The sequence below is a fragment of the Zootoca vivipara genome, chromosome 15 (assembly GCF_965207765.1).
Source record: "Zootoca vivipara chromosome 15, rZooViv2.hap1.1, whole genome shotgun sequence".
NCBI classification, from domain to species: Eukaryota; Metazoa; Chordata; class Lepidosauria; order Squamata; family Lacertidae; genus Zootoca; species Zootoca vivipara.
The window spans coordinates 10,262,327-10,276,423 of record NC_142598.1 but is presented as its reverse complement, the minus strand read 5'-3'; the positions used below and the strand labels follow the sequence as shown (position 1 = coordinate 10,276,423).

At 48.8% G+C, this 14,097-nt stretch overlaps 1 protein-coding gene across 2 annotated transcripts in view; it reads right to left on the bottom strand.

Moving 5' to 3' along the window:
• Window positions 1-4,152: 4,152 nt before the first annotated feature.
• RAB3D (RAB3D, member RAS oncogene family) overlaps window positions 4,153-14,097 on the bottom strand; it is a 35,437-nt gene continuing 25,492 nt past the window's right edge. For both annotated transcript variants that reach the window (XM_060268670.2, XM_088658850.1), the window contains exons 3-5: window positions 9,212-9,330; window positions 5,887-6,011; window positions 4,153-4,870 (exon numbers count right to left, since the gene is read on the bottom strand). In XM_060268670.2, the coding sequence (XP_060124653.1) occupies window positions 4,680-4,870; window positions 5,887-6,011; window positions 9,212-9,330 (435 nt within the window). In that variant the 3' untranslated portion in view covers window positions 4,153-4,679. The remainder of the gene's footprint in view (window positions 4,871-5,886; window positions 6,012-9,211; window positions 9,331-14,097) is intronic.

Below are 14,097 nucleotides of genomic sequence, written 5' to 3'. Positions count from 1 at the left end.
CCTCAGTCATGAAGGGTTTGGCTCTCTGCTACATAAACCTATGGGAAAACCTATACCAAACCACCTTTATTGATAACAAACTTGCAGGGTTAGCTCTTTTAAACTTCTGAAGAACACCGAGAAAGAAAAGGAGGAATCCTAAATGCCTGTCTTCTTGACAGGGTTCCTTACTGAGATTGACAATTGGCAGTGGAATATTGCAGAGCTGAAGCGGCAAAGCAACACTTGCCACATGTCCGTTTCCTCTTTGGCTCCCTCCTGGGTCTGACTGCTTTGCCCAGGAAGGGGACTGTGGTGATAAACCTACAGAAATTGTATTTGAAACCATTTTTAGTAGTAGCATTTGATCTGTCCTGCTTTAGAAATGTGGCTTCCTCGGTCACCTTCTCCATCCCCAGTAGATCTAGGAAGCCCACCTTTTGTGTGGCTATCCTCACACCAAGGTCCTTTAGCAGTGCAGGCTGGTCTAATAGAGCCAATGGGGCACTGCCTCTCCTCCAGTCCCCACCTGCCTGTCCTCTTCTTTACCATGGGTGGTATGGCCCATTAGCTTCCTTCTCTTTTGTCTTCAGTGTTGTCCTTGTGGAAGCCAGCAGGAAGAAGGATGCTGAAGCAAGTAACATTATTTGGCCCTGGCGTTTCTTACTCTCCTTCTCCCTGTCTTCTACCCTACCTTTCCCAATAGGCACCAGCCCTCATGCAACGGGTGAGGTTTCTGCCCATCACTAATCCATAGTGCCCTTTCATCGTATACAATAAGCTCTTGAGATATAGATTGACTGAGCACAACAGAATCCCTTGCTGCCCAATACAGCTCAGGGCTAGACAATCGGAAAGACAGTATTTCCTCATACAAACCTGCTTGGGTGCTAAGATCTTCAACGGAGGCCTTTCTCTCGGCTCCACCACCCTTGGTGGGGATGCAGGAGAGAGCCTTCTTGGTGGCGGCTGCTCCTAGATTCTGGTACTCCCTCCCTAGAGAAGTTGTCCTTCCACCAAGGGTGCCGCGGCAGCGAGCAGCTCCTGACGCCAGCCAGAGCCAACTGCGCTACCAGGCTGGCTCCGGGCTGCTGAGAATGCTGCTGCCAAGAGGGAACTGGGGACGCCTGGCACGTCAACTGGGGGAACCGCTGACACACACACCCACACCCAAATTGAGCCGGGTGCGAGAGTGCCCGGCCACCTGGCCAACTGCCCAGTGGTGCTCCAGGGCCAGTAAAAACCCCGGAGCCGACGCAGGAGAAGGCGGAGTGGAGGAGAAAGGAGAGAAAGAGGAAGGAGAAAAAAAGAGGGGATCCCCGACCTTGCTGTGCTGCTGCCACCGCTGCTGCTGAGGAAGAGAGGTAGGAGAGCACTGGGAGGGCAAGGACACGCAGGGCCGGCTCTAGGTAGACCCCTGGTGGCGCGGTGTGTCAGGGCGCCGGGCCAGTAGGCAGGGCGCCGCGTAGTGCCCTGCAAGCGCGGGGGGCGCCGGAGCGATCTCCGCCCCTCAGCACCAGGGCGCGTGACCTGCTCGAGACTGCCCTGAGGACACGTGGCCGACCCAGCCCCGACCCGCGCCTACTCCACGGCAGATAGCGCTCCAAGAGATCAGGCCGGGGTCGAGAGGAAGGCTGCGCGACAGAGGAGACCCAGAAGAGACATTACTTCTTTCTTTTTTTAAAATGGTTTGTTTTTTTTAAAAAAACGTTCTCTCTTTTTAAAAAAGTGTCCCCGGATTCTTTGGGAGGGGGGTGGAAATCTGGTAACCTTACTTTAGGTGCTAGGCAAAAATGTTCCTTTTTTTGGTTGACCTGATGTACATCCTATGCCCTTTAAAAATGTGGCTCTATTTTGGGTGTGTGTGTGTGTTATAGGGTTGTTTTTTAAATTCTGATTATATATGTTGTGATCTTTCCTGTGATCTCTGGGCATAGGGTGGCATATAAACTCAATTAATCATCATCATCATGGTAAAGGACTGGTCACTGGTAGCCAAGTTCATGTGTTATCTCTGAAGCACCATTGCAATCCCATAGGCTGGGATCCCAAAGCCATAATTATGATGCCTGGAACCTCGTGGGTCTGGTGGATAATGTGACAACACCAGAAATGGCAGCTTCACCACCTAAACATGTGCAAAGGCAATATCGAAAGATTCACGTGAAGGCTGAAAAGGTCCAACAGCTTCTTCTTCTGGGAGATTCCATGTATAAATGCTGGGTCTTCACTGTAGTGAGCACAAGCCAGTTCTCAAGCAAGCCTGAAACTGGAGTTGGCAAAGTTAAGGAGTCTGCCAGGTAAACTGGAAAGCCATGTGCCTTGCCTTTCCCCGTCTTCCATAGAAATTCACCCACTGAAATATCCCCAGGGGATTCTGGAGCCACAGGGATCTTAGCCAGTCAGACCTGAGGGAGTGTGAGCGCCAATGCAGGGTGGTTTGGACATGAAGATGACTCAGCCAAGGGGCATTCAGGCTGGCATACAAGTCAGAGTGAGTCATTTATGTCTGCTCTATGTTCCTTGGAAAAGGAAACGGAATGCCTCTATGACAAGCCAGCATTGAGACATCAGCAAGGCTTGGAGATGTCGCCTGCATACATTCAATTCGGAAGGATGCAGGGGAACATGGAGCACAACATCAATCTGCTTCCCTCCCACCCACCTTGCCAATAAATGGTCAGTTTGCATTTGTTAGTGCAGAAAGTTACTTGATCAGATGTGTAGAGATCGAAGAAACAAGCGGAAGGTTCATGACGTTTGAGTTATTCCTTTAGAGAAGCTGAGTACAGCTAGCTGGCTTAAACTGGTTCTCTTATCTCTTTCTGTCAAGGAGCCTGGGCTTCACTTTCTCTTTCTATCTTTTTTCCTTCTGGTGTGTTGTTCTGCACATAGATAGTGTTAATGTTTAGTCTTATTATGAGTTATTGTAAGTTTAAGCTGAGTACAGCTCGCTGGCTTAAACTGGTTCTCTTATCTCCTTCTCTCAAGGAGCCTGGGTTTCACTTTCTCTTTCTATCTTTTTTCCTTCTGGTGTGTTGTTCTGCACATAGATAGTGCTAATGTTAATGTTTAGTCTTATTATGAGTTATTGTAAGTTTAAGTTAAGTCTGCTGCAACTGGATTTCTTATGGACAGTGCCAATCCTGAATGTATTGGATTTGTGACCATTATGCTCATTCGCCTTCAGTACATAGCTGCCAAGTACCCCGTTTTCCCCGGGAAACCCCCGTTTTTACTTACCTTTTCCCGGTGGTCCCCCGTATCACTTAGTCTTCCGTTTTTCTCCGTTATTTTCTCCTGCCGGCGGCCATTTTTTTCCGTTCTGATTTGCCCTTCTATGGACACCAAAAATGGCCACCACCGGCTTCAAAAGTCGCATCTACACATGTCCGGAAGTGCATAGACGCTACTTCCAGTGTTGGCGGCAGCCATTTTTGGTGCCCATAGATGGGCAGAGCGACACCGGAAGTTGCGTCGACGCACTTCCTGACATGCGTAGAAGCGACTTTCGAATCCAGCGGTGGCCATTTTTGGTACCCATAGAATGGCAAAGCGACACCGGAAGTTACGTCGACGCAGCTTCCGCTGTCACACGGCTGCCGGTCCCGGATTCTGCAGTCCGGGACTGGGAAAGTAAGCTTCAGTAGCAGTAAAGCTCTGCTGGATGAAATATATTTGCCTCTGGTCTGTTTTTTGGGAATCCTGCATTGTGTTTTAAGTTTTTACTCTGCTAACTATACATTGGAATCTACTCTGGATCAATATTGAGTAGAATTTCAATGACGTATCTTATTCCTTGTGTGAACCCACAGGGGATAAAACAGGTTTGTTTGTTTGTTTGTTTGTCTTTTATCCAAGCAGCATCCATTCCACTATGAACCACCCTGAAAGGAACTGGCCTCTCCAACTAGGTTAATGAATAGAACAACCATGGGTGGTAATTTCTTGTCTGAGGATATGCAGCATAAAAAGGAAAAACGGGAAGGGTGGGATGGGAAGTCTAAAGGGAACAGATGAAGGAAAACATGTAGAATATGCATGAATGTATTGAAATTCCGGAAAAACCAAAATAAAATAAAAGGAGCAGGCCCCTCCATCATCCCACTGTGACAGCCCTTCAAGTTGCATTTCTCCCTCCCTTAAAAGCTCAGGGAATGAGGATACCTGTCATCAAACTGCCACTGGGTTTATTTTTTTTAAATAGCGGAGAAGTTTGCAAAAGGCTGAAGTTGGCAAAAAGAGAACTGGCCTCCCAATTTCTTCAGCGATACAGGCAGGATTGGCTGGTCATGTATGTAAACGATTTGAGTTTGGCTGGAGACTTGAAAAGAAGTTGGGGGAAGTTCTCCACTGATCTGGAGGTGGATCAGCATCACCCGGGATGCAAAGAGAGGTTGTATACTGGAAGGAGGGAGTGTGTGTGTGTCTTGGAGAGAGAGAGAGAAGGGCAGAGAGAACAGGCAATCATGCTCCTCTGGTAGAAAATGCCAATCATGCTATGGGGTGGGTGGGTGTGGGCAGAGGGGGACTGGGCAGCTGGCACATGCTGCCAGAGGCAAAACAGGTACAGCCAGAGGCAAGCAGGGCAGATCAGCCAACCAGAGGTCAGGTGAAGAGGTGCGCAGCTGCTGAGCCTTCCTCTCTATGTACGACAATGAATTGCTACAGGGTCCAAGGGGTGGGGGGCAGAGTCCTTTCTAGCAAGAGCAACTGCTGGACTGTGCAGGTGGTGTCTCATTCAGGGCAGTGTTCTTGTGATTGTTGCTGGCCATGCCAGGGCTGGTGTCCAGGCTCTCGTTCATCTTCTCACAGATTATGTCCACCAAGCGCTCAAAGACTTGCTTGACGTTGACGTTGTCCTTGGCACTGGCCTCAAAGAATTCAAAACCTGCAGGGGGGGGGGGAGAAAGCATTTTGTAAAAAAAGAAGAAGGGGGGGGGCAGAGGAGCACAGAAAGTTAAGAGCCCTGCAGGATCAGGCCATTGGCCCATCTAATCCGGCATTCTGCTCTCACAGTGGCCAACCATATGCCTGCGGGAAAGCCGAAGGTAGGACCTGCAAGCAACTCTTCCTTCCTGCACTCTTCCTTCCAGGGCCGGCGCCTCCATTTAGGCAAACTAGGCCTTGGCCTAGGGCGCCGAAATGGAGGGGGCGCTGTCGAGCCTGCCCACCGCCCACCCGTGCTGCCGCCAGCGCCGGGAGCAACGAGTGAGCGGTGGCGGCGGCAGCATCCGTAGCTGAAGCCTTCAGCTATGGGCGCTGTTGCTGCCGACGCTCGCTCGCTGCCGCGGCCGCTGAAGAGCTCACAGCGTCCCCTCCATAGGTGGGAGGCACGCGAGCCGAAATGAGAGCTCAGCGCCCTCCCGCCTATGGAGGGGACGCAGAGGCGTCAGCGGTGTTGTGCACGCGTCATGACGCATGTGCCGGGGGGAGGCGCCAGAAGGTGATTTAGCCTAGGGTGCAAAAAGCCCTAGCACCGTGCCTGCTTACTTCCTGCAGTTTCCAACAACTGGTTTTCAGAAGTACGGTATAGCTAGTAGCCTTAGCCACTGGCAGAGGAAGGGGGGCAGGGGGGCGGTCTGCCCCAGGTGTCATCCCTGAGGGGGGACATCACTACCCCACCCCCTGGGATGCTCACCCCACTCCCGAGGGTGGCTAGTCCTGCACCTTGGCGCTCCGGGTGCTGGAGCAGCTAGCTCTTGCCTCTGGTCTTAGCTTCCACGAATTTGCCTAACCATCTCTTTCAGCCCTTCCAAGTTGTTGGCCATCCCCTGCCTCCTGTGCGAGAGAGTTTCGTGGTTCACTATGTGCTGCGTGATGAAATGCTTTGAGAGGTGAGGTGTTGAGGCAGGGGTCCAATCTAATCTGGAGCTATCTGTAGATAGGAGAGAGGTCAGGACACACCTAGCTCATCCGCCAGCCTCTTGCCATCCTCAGTGGGTACCACTCGGTCATCCTCCAGGTCACACTTGTTCCCGACTAGAATCACTTGCGCATTGTCCCACGAGTAAGTCTTGATCTGAGTTGCCCTATGAGACGGACAGAGAAGGCATTTGGGAGAAAGGTTGGTACTTTTTGTCTTGTAATTCTTTCTTTTGTCAACCGCTTTGAGTCTGTTTCTTTATGGTCAAGCGGTGTCAAAATAAAAGTAAAGTAAAGTAAAGTAAAGTAAAGTAAAGTAAAGTAAAGTAAAGTAAAGTAAAGTACAGTGGTGCCTCGCTAGACGAATTTAATTCGTTCCACGGGTCTTTTCTTATAATGAAAAATTTGTCTAGCGAATCCCATAGGAATGCATTGAATTTTTTTTTTTGAATTTTTTTTTGCCCATAGAAACGCATTAATTGAATTTCAATGCATTCCTATGGGAAACCGCGATTCGCTAGACGAATTTTTCGTAAAACGAATTCGTCTAGCGAGGCAACCTCCGCTAGACAAAACCTTTCGTTAAGTGGAAATTTCGTTAAGCAGGGCATTCGTTAAGCGAGGCACCACTGTAAAGTATTTATACCCTGCCCATCTGACTGGGTTTCCCCAGCCACTCTAAATTCTGTGAAATAAATAAATGAAACCACCCAACTCTAAAATCATGTAACAGCACCGCTGCCCTTCCCTACATCAATCTTGTGCAAAGCAATAGTGATTTGGGCTAAAAAGAATGGGATTCCAGTTTCGGTGCCTACAGCAGGGATGGGGAATGTGCAGTCGTCCAGATATTGTTTGTTTCCTGCTCCCCATCAGACCCAGCCAGCACAGATTCCCCATCCTTGGCCTATGGAAACCACAGAACTGAGGGTTGTATGAGTATGGACAAGATCAGAATGAGCCATCTGCATCTACACAGAATGTTCTCAGCTTTCCTGATCTCTGCTTCCAGCCGCCCACACTGCTCTTGCCGCCAAGTCACACAATCCCTGACCACGGGGATCATGGAAGAAGCATGGCTGGCTTCTTGCTGTGGCCACTGACCCAAGGGTGAAGGCTATTTGGTTTCCCCTACAAGAAGCTTCCTGTGTTCCAGGTAGCATATTGCATCGTCAAACGCACCAGCCAAACAAGGCTAAATGAACTCTTCAGCTTGTGGAATGTAGACAGAGACATCATTTGCCACATGCTATTTGTTTAAGAACGAATGGGGATAAACAGGCAAGAGTGCTTGTGGTTTCTGTGTTTGGAAATTTAACAGGGGTGTTTAGCTATCCTGGTCTGGTGCAACAAACACAGCCAAGAGCCTTGTAGAGCCGTAAGGGCTAACAGGTTTATTGTGGTGTCAAGGTTTCAGGGACCAGAGTCGTCTTTAGCAGTTCTGGGCATCATATGTACAGACACCACTCTTGAATGCTTTGAGGGATACAATAATTATTCAGGTGGATAAACTCCAGATGTTTCTCAAGGCAGGCCTCCAAAGTTGATGCCCGAAAGCAGTTGATGCCCGAAAGATCTCTGTCAATGCAACGAAACCTGAACAGGCTTGCAACTCCTCCTGGGTGTGTCTGTGCAAGAGCTTTTGGGGCTTTAGTTATCAAGCCAGAGGTGAGAGTAGCAGTGACTGGTTGTGGGATGCTGCAACTTTTAACCCGCAGTCCAACCCAACAAGTCTCTTAGTCTGCTTGAAGGACTAGCCAGGACCAGCAGAGGGGACGGCTCTGGCGCCGTGAGGATTTTGTGCAGTTTGAGCCGCGGCAAAATCCCCATGCAGACCTGCCCCAGCAGGCTCTAAAAAGAGCTGCCTGCAACTCATTTCCCTTAAAGGGCCATCCACAAAAAGGGAATAAGTTAGATGAACTTGGGGGTTGGAACCCGGGAACAGGGTAACCCATAGGTCGGCAACGTCCGGCCCATGAGCCGGATGTGGCACATGGAGGCCATTTATCTGGCCCATGGGCTGCCCGTGAACCGAGCCGCCCACTCGGCAAGTCCCCCGCACACTGCGCTAAACTGTGGCAGCGCGCCACAGGGACTCGCCAAGCGTTTCTGAAAATCACCTCTGCGGCTGCGCAGACACTGGAAATCACATCTGCGCAGCCGCGGACATGCACAGAAGCCATTTCCGGCGCCCCAGACATGGGCAGCACGGCGCCGGAAATGGCTTCTGCGCATGTCCGGCCCACGGATGGTAGTCCGTTTGAATCCTCTGGCCCACGGCCGGAAAACGTTGCCAATGCTTGGGGTAACCCAATGCTTTGCTCCATAGGCACGAAAGGACTTCAATGCTTTACAGGTTTCAAGGACTTTGTCATACATGCCAGAACCTTATCCGTCAGCAAGGGGACATTTGTATATATATCCTACATAAGAAGCTTCCTTATAACCAAGTTGCAACGTTGGTCCACCTAGTTCAGTGGTGTCTACTCAGGCATTCAGTGTCTCTTTGGAACCTCAAACAGGGAAAGTCTTCCCCAGCTCTGTTATCCAATATCCTGAACTGGAGACCTTTGGGTGCAAAGGGTGTGTCCCACCACTGAGCTATGGGCTTACCTTCCAAGTCCCGGACTGCAGAATCCGGGACCGGCAGCCGTGTGACACCGGAAGTTGCGTCGACGTAACTTCCGGTGTCGCTTTGCCCTTCTATGGGCACCAAAAATGGCCGCCGCCAGCTTCAAAAGTAGCTTCTACGCATGACCGGAAGTGCATCGACGCAACTTCCGGTGTCGCCACGCCCATCTATGGGCACAAAAAATGGTCGCGCCGACACCGGAAGTCGCGTCTACGCACTTCCGGTCATGCGTAGATGCGATTTTTGAAGCCGGCGGCGGCCATTTTTTGTGCCCATAGAAGGGCAAATCAGAAAGGAAAAAAAAAGGCTGCTGGCAGGAGAAAATAATGGAGAAAAACGGGAGACGAAGTGATACGGGGGACCACCAGGAAAAGGTAAGTAAAAACGGGGGTTTCCCAGGGAAAACGGGGTACTTAGCAGCTATGGCTATGGTGCCTTTGGCCCACTGGAGAAGGGGCTTTGGCACTGAGCACTTCCATAAAGGCCTGTTCCACACGTTTCCTGGGAACTGGGTGTAGGCAAGCAGAAGACCAAGCGGGTTGGGTAGCATTTGAATAAAGTTCTCTCGATACAAAAGCAGAGAGTCCACTGGCTGTCTTGAGAGCTACACCTCTACCTGAGCACATCCCCGTTTCTGCTTTAAAGGCACACAGGTAAGGTTGGAAATCCACACCCTGGGAAATCGGAAGACACAGATCCCAGTCTCACCCTAGGATTCTGTGCAGGGTTCCTTACCAGTCTTGTACAGCACTGAAAGAGTCCTGGTTGGAAATATCATACATGAGTAAGAAGCCCATGGCTCCCCTGTAATAGGCTGTTGTTATCGTCCGATATCGCTCTTGGCCGGCTGTGTCCTTGGAGAAAGAGAAGGAGGTTATTTATGTATGCCACTTCTGCGGCCCATGTTTCGTCAGCCCCAAAATAGAAAACGAGCGAGGTCCCAACCAAAGAAAAGTGGCAACTTAAGTTGACAGAGTATGTGCACCTTGCAGACTTGACATTTAGAATAAGAGAACAAGAACAACATACGTTTAGAGAAGATAAACGTTTATTGAATGTATGGGGGAAGATTGTGAACACTTCAAAAGGTTGGCAGCATTAAGATAAATTCAACAGTGCGAATAGGTTTTGATGGATGTAATAATGGAATAGTGAATGGTTTAGTTTATATAAAATACGCAGGGATTTGTGATATGTAAAATGAACCATGGAAAGAGAAGAAGGGAAGTCACTGAATATTTTAAGGATGTTTAAATGAGTATTCTAAATTGTAAATCCGAAAATTTAATAAAAATTATATTAAAGAGAGAGAGAGAGAAAGAAGAATGTTAGCCAGTAATAATACAGCTCTTTCTTCATGTGACAATCGCTCGATTGAATCCCTTCAGCACATATTGTTCATATGTCCCTTATATAGTGCTGCTTGGAAAACTCTATTGGGTCCATTACTCCAAAAATTGTCTGGGTATCCGACAGAGTTGCGGCTTGCCTTCGTATTGCAAGACTCAGATTCGTGTATAACATGATAATCGGCAAAAATTTAACCTCCGTTTTGTCTTATAAGAGACGTAACGGATTGTTGTATACAATTTGAAACTCTTCTTATTCATTATATTTTTTATTCCCAACTCCTTATTCCTAAGCCTGTGCACCCTTTATGTTTTGCATTTTTTACCAATTGTAACTATTCCCGAGCGTCTTGCTCGTTTTGTATGGTCTGTATGTTGTTGTATGCTTATGTTTTGTATTTTTATGAGCTTAAAGCTGTAATAAATTTGATTTGATTTGATTTGATTTGACAGCCCTTTCGGCCAAAAGCCCCAGGAAAGATCCATCTCACTGCACCCAAAGAGCTCTACTGAATCAGATCAAAACTCAATAATAATAATAATAATAATAATAATAATAATAATAATAATAATAATAATATTGTACCTCACCCATCTGACTGGGTTTCCCCAGCCACTCTAGGCAGCTTCCATCTCGCCTAATAACCTGTTTCTCAAAGTGGCAAGAAAATTTCTCAGGCTTTCCCCAAACATGGCACCCTTCGCTTCCCTTCCTTCCACCCACGCAACCAGGATCAGTTACTGCCTGACCAGCCATACACCTTCCAGACTGGTTTGTGGCTGAAAGATGATGCCGTATGCACCCAGCTTTATACACTTGGCTTTTCGTAACTCCTCGAGAGGTCAGGCTTCTCATTTGGGGTGGGAATCTAAATTTTAATTTTAAGGCCACCATGTTTATTTGTGCATCACTGCGAGCCCTCTCGGAGAGGAAAACATGACTCAAAATGCATACAACAGAGCACTAAAGGAATACACAATGATGACCAAGTGAGATATGGATCAAGAGCTAAGGTCACACGTAAAGCGCAGATGCAGAAAGGCTGTGGAACGACAGCTCATCCCCAGCTGCTTAGCCTTGGAGACAAGAGTCGTCCCGGTTCTTCCTGGACACCTGCTCCCCTGCAGCCTGGAGACTTGCTGTTACTGTGGAAACCAGAGCTTACTTTTCAGGGCTATGACATAGGTTTCCTTTCACGCTGACAGCAGGCTCAGGGGAGAGTTTCCATGATGGCTCTGATGTGCGCAGGGACTGCCATTTGACTGCTATTAAAATTTAAAGAGGTGCAAAGCTTAATGGAGCATCTAAAAGGAAAGCGAGGGTTGCCGGATAGAGGCAGGTCACTTAGGACGGCACCACCCAAGGACCAAGAGTCAAGGAGATGCTCTGGGGAGGGCAGGCAGACTTAGCTGGAAGGACAGCTGGGCGCCAAACAGCCAAGTCTTGAGCAAAGAGATGCTCAGGAACGGAGATTTCTCCCCATGGCGGACCGGTTATCATGCCACAGTCCACAAAACAGTCTACGGCGAAAAGCTGAGCCTCATTCTGTCCTGTGGTTTTGTGGGGAATCCTTTGGGGCCCTTTGTGGTTGTATATTTTCTTTTTTCTTTATATTTGTAGATCCCCAATCCCAGAACGATCTTTGTGAAGCCCACCCTCCTGGGGCAAAAGAAGCGAGGAGGTCTGAGAAAGCTCATCTACACAGACTCACTCTTTTCCCACAGAGAAATGCATTCCCCCATTTATAGAGGCACCGTGGAGAATGTTTTCTAACAACCAGTGACTGCACATCCCATGAGCTGAATCCACCTGAAGTCCCTCTCTAAAGTGGGCTCCTTCATTCCGGTCTAGGGTAGAGACCACATGCTAACATCACCTACACAGCAGGCAGGTGCCATTATTAGCACCTTTAATAATAATAATAATAATAATAATAATAATAAATTTATTATTATTAATATACTCTGGGCAGCTCCCAACAGAATATTAAAAACACAATAAAACATCAAACATTTAAAACTTCCCTAAACAGGGCTGCCTTCAGGTGTCTTCTAAAAGTCATAGAATCATAGAGTTGGAAGAGACCACAAGGGCCATCCAGTCCAACCCCCTGCCAAGCAGGAAACACCATCAAAGCATTCTTGACATATGGCTGTCAAGCCTCTGCTTAAAGACCTCCAAAGAAGGAGACTCCACCACACTTCTTGGCAGCAAATTCCACTGTTGAACAGCTCTTACTGTCAGGAAGTTCTTCCTAATGTTTAGGTGGAATCTTCTTTCTTGTAGTTTGAATCCATTGTTCCGTGTTCGCTTCTCTGGAGCAGCAGAAAACCACATTTCACCCTCCTCTATATGACATCCTTTTATATATTTGAACATGGTTATCATATCACCCCTTCGCCTTCTCTTCTCCAGGCTAAACATACCCAGCTCCCTAAGCCGTTCCTCATAAGACATTGTTTCCAGGCCTTTGACCATTTTGGTTGCCCTCTTCTGGACACGTTCCAGCTTGTCAGTATCCTTCTTGAACTGTGGTACCCAGAGTTGTTTATTTCCTTGACATCTGATGGAAGGGCGTTCCACAGGGCGGGAGCTACTACCGAGAAGGCCCTCTGCCTGGTTCCCTGTAACCTCACTTCTTGCAGTGAGGGAACCGCCAGAAGGTCCTCAGAGCTAGACCTCAGTGTCTGGGCTGAACGATGGGGGTGGAGACACTTCTTCAGGTATATTGGGCCGAGGCCATTTAGGGCTTTAAAGGTCAACACCAACACCTTTCTGGAGTCAGAGTCTGCACTGTATTTCAAGAGTAAAGGTGGCCTTGGTCATTCTGTGCCAACTGAAGGACAGCTTCCCGAGTGAGCTTTCCTTTCCTCATATGATGCCTTACTTTGTCAATCCTGTGTGACAGCTGGATGTCACTACCTTGGAGACCGTGAGAGGCCCATTAGGGAGGAAGACTCTCCACGCAGCCCCCTCCACCAAGCCCTGACCCGTTTGACCAATGTCGGCAGCTGCTACCGCCTGCAAAAGACCCATTGTATCTAGTATTTGCACAGGATTATCGCACAGCTGCCAAGTGGCTTGTTTTCCCATGTCAGCCAACACTCTGAAACAATGCTCCGAGAAAGGCAGAACGGTATGTTTTCTGGCACCACTTTACAGTAGGCCCAGGCGAAGGGTGTGTGGGGGTGTTAGGGGAGGGGTGAGGACACGTCGTGCTCCTTCTGGGGTAGCTTGTCCACCCTTGGTCCCCATCCTGCACTCAGCTCTCACCTGTGGCTCCTAGAAGCTGCCAGAATGCGACAGCGGCCACACCCTGGGAATGGCTTTAGCTGGCTGGCTAAGGCAGGTGAGGGTAGCCAATGGGCCTCAAACCCTCTGTGAATTAGGGACTTCCCCTGCTTGCAAAGACAGCCTCTGGTAAATTGAGCAGGCAAGACTAATAGTGGGTCCAATAGCGCTTTCTGCATGTGCTGTAGAGGGAAGTGAGGGGCAGATATGGTCCATCAACCTGGGAAGGTAGCCCATCTAGGAGAAGGAAAACTCTGATCCTAAGCGAGCTGGGTATGTTTAGCCTGGAGAAGAGAAGGTTAAGGGGTGATATGATAGCCATGTTCAAATATATAAAGGGATGTCATATAGAGGAGGGAGAAAGGTTGTTTTCTGCTGCTCCAGAGAAGCAGACACAGAGCAATGGATTCAAGCTTCAAGAAAAAAGATTCCACCGAAACGTTAGGAAGAACTTCCTGACAGTAAGAGCTGTTCGGCAGTGGAATTTGCTACCAAGGAGTGTGGTGGAGTCTCCTTCTTTGGAGGTCTTTAAGCAGAGGCTTGACAGGCATGTGTCAAGAATGCTTTGATGGTGTTTCCTGCTTGGCAGGGGGTTGGACTGGATGGCCCTTGTGGTCTCTTCCAACTCTATGATTCTATGATTCTCTGCTGCCTTGTGGGACATATTCAGGAGAAGAAAAGCCTAAGGAGCAAACTCTACACAAATCCAGAGTCCCTAAGACGGTTGGGATGGTGCCAAGAAACTTCCAGAAACTCCTGCAGCCGAGTTGGTGCCAAACGTATTGCCCTGCTTTCCTTTGGACCACATCAGTGAGGCCGAGAGCAGGTGCTTGTTGTCTTGGCAGCCCAGGACCTCCATAAACACTGCCCAGTCTTGCACCTCAAAGAGGTCATTTCTGTGCTCCTAACACAACGGTTTGACTTCACCCCGGAGGCGCCCTCCATTGTCTCTGAAGGCAGACAGATGTCAGCAAACAACA